Here is a 5,816-nt window from a genome sequence, read left to right as displayed (position 1 = left end):
TTTCGCTGTTCATGCTTTCATCCCAATAATACAGATTATCATCAATTTGCAGTTTATCATGAATAAGGATTACTCTCTTACCCTGTTCGTTTTCGCTTTTGGCGCCATTCCAAAAAAGCTTTCTGTCGTGTACGCGCACATCAACCGACACACGGCCACTCCAGAGGTTGTGCCTCGCTTGCCGGTGCTGCCCGACGCGCTCACGCGCATGGCGCCTTCCTCAGACTCTCGTCCCCAGCTCCTGCATATCGTGTTACTCTTCTGCCCTCGCTGTAACTTCCCTGCCTCCTCTCGTCCGCTTCTAAAAGAAAGCAATAAAACAGTCTCCTGCTAGCCGCTGTCTCGTGTGGTTCCTATGCTGCGGGGCTCCGAACCCCCAACATAACACTGGCGACGAGAAGTGGAATTTTATAAGTGCGCAGCTCTCTAGGTTCCGCCCACGGCTACTGGAGGAATGCAGGCCGCCATCGAGCCTTTTAGCGGCAAGAACTGGTCATCCTGGATGCAGCGCCTGACCTTCTACTTCGTGGCGAACGACGTCTGCGACGAACAAAAGAAGCGCGCGCTCCTCCTGACGCTATGCGGAGCCGACACCTTTGAGACTGCCTGCGCTCTGGTCGCACCGAAGACGCCTGGAGAGGTGGGCTATACCGACATAGTTGCCCTTCTGCAGAAACACTTCGATCCACGACCGTCTGAGTTGTACAGCCGGTACGTCTTCCAGCGACGCGACCAGCGGCCGGAAGAGTCGATCAGCAACTACGTTGCAGCCCTCAGAAGCTTGTCAGCTGACTGTAACTTCGGAGTGCCAGCGACAACGTCTGCTACATCGACGCCACCGGCAGAAGGCCACGCAGCCGTTCTGGCGAACCCCACCATGCTGCCCCAAGATGTGATGCTTCGCGACAGGTTCGTGTGCGGCATCCGCGACGAGCATCTGCAGCAGCGACTGTTCGCGGAGAAAGACTTGACTTTTCAACGCGCGTTGGACTTGGCACTGTCGTCCGAAAGTGCGTCGAAGCAGCAACGAGGACTTAAGGGAGCGACGAGCTCCGCGGAGGTGCACAAGACTTCGCAGTCTAAAAAGGAAAGCAAACATTCGGCTCAGCAACGGCGCTGCTACCGATGCGACGGCTGGCACGAGGCTGACACCTGCAAATTCAGGACAGCGCAATGCCGTTTTTGTTCCAAAAAGGGTCACATCGAGAACGCCTGCATCTCCAAAAAGAAGAAAAACAAAGAAGGCAACCTCAACGCCCGGCAAGGAACTCACATGGTTAACGCCCAACCTGTGTGCTACGACCTCGAAGACACCGATAGGTGCTACGACCTACATGCCGTGAGTGGGCGACAACCCTGCCCTAAATTCCTCGTTGACGTGAAAGTCGAGGGAAGGCCCCTGAAATTCGAAGTGGACACGGGCGCCGCATGTTCTCTCATCAGTGAGGCTACCTACCACCTAACGTGGCCAGCGAACGCCCCAAAGCTTTCGAGAGAACCCCTAGACTTACGCACCTGGTCAGGGGAAGAACTTGACACCGTCGGTTCGGCACAAGTTCGTGTGCGTTTCAAATCAAAGGACTACGTGCTGCCCCTGCTGATAATGAAAGGGACTGGGTGCAACCTGCTCGGACGTGACTGGTTTTCAGCACTGAACATCCGTGTTCACGGAATAAACCAGGTCGCCGAACCAAGTAAAGAGATTCAGGAGGTTCTCGCACGCCATCCTGATGTATTTAAGGAAGGTATCGACGGCTACGTGGGTCCATTGGTTCACTTGGACTTGGAAGAAGGTGCCACACCCAAGTTTTGCAAAGCACGTCCAGTGCCCCTAGCTTACCAAGAGCCTATAGGCCTGACTGGCTGCCCAGGCGGCGCTGCGAAAACGGTGCTAAAAAGCGCCCCCTACGACAAGTTCTTTGGTTTCGAGTAGTCAGACTGGCGGCCGCATGCAGCACTAAGCTCAGATGCGCAATGGAGCCGCCGCTGTCGGTTGTGCTGCGCTTTGGATCTCGGCCAGTTTCTGGCGTGGCTGAGTTCTTCAGGTCAAGCAATCTGCGTAACCGCAAGAAGCTCGTCATCGTCAAGTATGTTTACGACGTGCAGGAGATTGAAGGAACCATTTCGGCGCGCTGCAACTCGCAAGTGCAGCGAATCTCATACGACGTTGAACTCGAGTTAAGTTTTACGAGGCATGCTCGCGCGATTAACGACAGTGCATAAACGAAAAGATTGCTGTTAAGAAAGCCGACATGATTTGCATTACACGACGAAACGGAATCAAGAAAGGTCCAGTGACGAAGGCTAGCCGTCGGCGGCCCGAATGAGCGCATTCGCGTCGTGTGCCGTTTTCTGCCGCATTCAGTCGCAAACACACTTTTTCCCCATGCACGGTCGTAATTTTCAACATTTGCTTCTAGGGAATTCGTCAAATTCTGTCAGCGTGCGGTGGCGGTCGAGAAGCGACGGCGCGCAATGCTTACAGCCGGCCGCTGGAAGCAGCCGGCTGTAAGCTGCCGGAAAAATCGTAGGCACATACGCAGGGTGACTCATGGCATCGTTTTTCTCGTTTCGCACGAAATGCCGGCTATCCTCGTGATCGCCGTCGGCAGCCACGGCGTGCCGTCTGGACTGCACACAGGGAATATATACATATAAAAAGGCGTGCACGCGCGTACGAAAAGTAATCAGCACGTTACGTTGCAAACCACGTTTTGCTCGCGTACTCACTTCACGCGTCGGACGGCACGTATCCAGCGGTTCCGTCGCTCCACTTCGTACGGCTTTCAGGGGAACCAGTAAAACCGCACATTAGGATCCTTACCCCCATGTTCGAGGCAATTAACCACGCAACAATAACGGCGGCGACCGCGCTTCGGGACCGCGCGCTGCTCAAAGCCGTCGCCCAGACCACCTTTCGGCACGGTTTGTTGAAGCAGGGATCGCTCGTCAAACATGTCAGACTCTGCAGGCATAGCGGACAAGTTCCTGCGTACGTTTTAAGCGCTTTTTGAGCCTGAAAACTAGGCGCAAAATTAAGTAAAACGCTTAAAGCAACTGAGACCTGCGTAACTCGCCGGTCGGCGTCCATTTTTGACTACCCAAGCAACTTCGGCGCACGCCACCAGGCTCCGCCACAGTACTCAAAACTCCAGCGCGTCAGCCCTATGGAGGAAGAGCTCGACCGCCTGCAAAAACAAGGCATCCTGGAGCCGACGCAACACGCCGAAATGGCCACACCCTTGGTGTGGGTGCGCAAAAAGGATGGAACATTTCGCGTTTGTGCAGATTACAGGAGCACAGTTAACGCGGTGGTCAAGAAGACGGCATACCCACTGCCGACAACTGCGGAGGTGTTCGCAAAGTTGAGCGGTGGAACGACATTTTCGACGTTAGACCTGTACCAGGCCTATCAGCAGCTAAGAGTGGACGACGAGACAGCCGCATTGCTCACCGTCAACACCACCAAAGGACTGTTCAAGGTGAATCGCCTCCCTTTTGGAGTATCCGCTGCACCAGCAATCTTCCAGCGGATGATGGAGACGACACTGGCCGGAATTCAGGGGGTGAGTGTCTACCTTGACGACATTATTGTCAGCGGGAAGGACGTTAAAGAGCATGCGCAACGTCTAGAGGAAGTCCTGTCGAGGCTAAGCGACAAAGGTCTGCGACTCAAGCAGGAGAAGTGCCGCTTCGGCATCAGCTCAGTCCAATTTCTCGGTCATAAAATCGATGCTCAGGGTGTCCATACGACCGAAGAAAAGGTAAAGGCGATCCTCGAGGCGCCAAAACCGACTGACAAGACATCTCTGCAGGCTTTCTTAGGGCTTCTCGCCTTTTACGATCGTTTTTTGGAGAACAGAGCGACGGTAGCTGCAGAGTTGTATGGGCTTCTCGAGAAGAACACGCCCTGGAAGTGGGAGAAAAAACACCAGGATGCGTTCGAGATGCTTAAGAAGATGATTAGGTCTTCGACGGTCCTTGCGCATTATGACGAAAAAAGGCCTCTCATTCTGTCCGTGGATGCGTCGCGATACGGCATCGGCGCAGTTCTCGCTCAAAAGGATGCGTTCGGCCGAGAGGCTCCCATTGCATTCGCGTCACGAACTTTGGGAACCGCTGAGAAAAACTACTCGCAGCTCGATAAAGAGGGCCTTGCGGTAGTTTATGGCGTCAGCCACTTTCACCAATATGTCGCTGGCCGGCACGTGACCGTATTAACGGATCACCAACCGCTCCTAGGCATCATGGAGGAAAAGAAGCAAATCCCTCAGATATTGTCACCGAGGATGACTCGATGGTGTCTGAAATTGGCCACATACGACTACGACTTGGTGTACAGGCCTGGACGCCTGCACCAAAATGCTGACGCACTCAGCAGGCTGCCACTGCCCGCGCAGGTAGATGAGCCATGCTCCCCGGGAGATGTGCTTATGCTTGTATCCGCGCCACGTTTCGAGCTGTCACCGCGTCAACTGGCTGAGCTGACCCGGAATGACCCACTGTTATCCCGCGTGATGACAGCCGTCTCAAACGGAGAGCTACGCCGGTTGCCCAAGCAGGAATTTTCGGCGTTCACAAAGCTTGGACACAAGCTTTCGCTACAGGAAGGCTGCGTTATCCGTGGTGCCAGACTGGTCGTTCCAGAGAAAGCAAGGAAAGACGTGCTCGACTTAGCACATGTAGGTCACAGGGGCGTGGTAGCTATGAAGGCGTGCGCTCGAGGCTATTTTTGGTGGCCCGGTGTCGACAACGACGTAGAGCGGGTGGTCAAGAGTTGTGCAACTTGCTGCCAGCACCAGAAAACTCCAACTAAAGCACCAGCTCCCGAGTGGAAACGTGCGACAACACCATGGCACACAATCCACGCGGATTTCGCTGGGCCTATGGAGGGAAGGATGCTCCTAATTGTAGTCGACGCATACAGCAAGTGGCTCGAAGTGCGCACCATGCGGAACATACAGTCGCCGACACTGATCGAGGAACTGCGAAACCTGTTCGCAACTTTCGGCATTCCCGAAAGGGTGGTCACGGATAACGGCCCGTCCTTTGTTTCTGCGGAAATGGAAGAATTTCTGAAGAAGAATCGGGTGACGCACATCACAAGTGCACCCTATCATCCGGCCACGAATGGGCAAGCCGAAAGAATGGTGTATGAAACGAAACAGGCACTTGCAAAGGATCAGTCAGGTACATTTGCGTGCAGGCTGGCTCGTTTTCAGCTGAAACAGCACACCACCGTTTCAGTAACGACGGGCAAAACGCCAGCTGCACTCATGTTCGGCCGCGAGCTCTCAACGGCACTGACACGCATTCAGCCGCGACCAGCTGAGAGGGTGACCACTGACCACAGCGTTGCTGAGTTGCCAAGAAAGATAGAAATCGGGCAATCGGTCTTTTTCCGCAACTTTGCAGGGAATCCTGCTTGGGTTGGCGGAACCGTGTTAAAGAGACTCGGACATCGATCTTGACTAATCAAGTCAAGAAGCGGAACGGTTCGTCGGCACCTTGATCACATAAAGCCAGGTGCAGAGGCCTACCCGACAGAAGATTCGCCGCGGCACGATCAAACGAACGGACCAGTAGCAAGTGATCAACAAGACACAGTGCCGGCTCCGTACGTGATCTCGCTCCCAGCGGAAGCGCCGCCGCCGCATGATCTGTCCACAACGCCCGACTCCGAGCATAGCGAAGCTGAGGCCAGGCTGGACACTTGTGCGACGCAAGCTCGCGATGACCAACCCAGCGGGTCCGCGCAGCACCAAAGTGCGCCTAGGCCCCAACGTGATCGGCGTCCACCTGACCGATACGGTGAC

General features: G+C 54.8%; 1 protein-coding gene across 1 annotated transcript in view; it reads left to right on the top strand.

Annotated features, from left to right (window-relative positions):
• Positions 1-454: 454 nt before the first annotated feature.
• Positions 455-5,816, top strand: part of LOC125757968 (uncharacterized) — a 5,378-nt gene continuing 16 nt past the window's right edge. Inside the window, exons 1-3 of the mRNA XM_049414366.1 lie at positions 455-1,793; positions 3,289-3,482; positions 5,638-5,816. The exon at positions 5,638-5,816 is cut by the window's right edge and continues 16 nt beyond it. Coding sequence (XP_049270323.1) covers positions 455-1,793; positions 3,289-3,482; positions 5,638-5,816 — 1,712 coding nt within the window. The remainder of the gene's footprint in view (positions 1,794-3,288; positions 3,483-5,637) is intronic.

The sequence above is a fragment of the Rhipicephalus sanguineus genome, chromosome 1 (genome assembly GCF_013339695.2).
Source record: "Rhipicephalus sanguineus isolate Rsan-2018 chromosome 1, BIME_Rsan_1.4, whole genome shotgun sequence".
NCBI lineage: Eukaryota > Metazoa > Arthropoda > Arachnida > Ixodida > Ixodidae > Rhipicephalus > Rhipicephalus sanguineus.
This window is presented reverse-complemented; position numbering and strand designations above follow the sequence as displayed.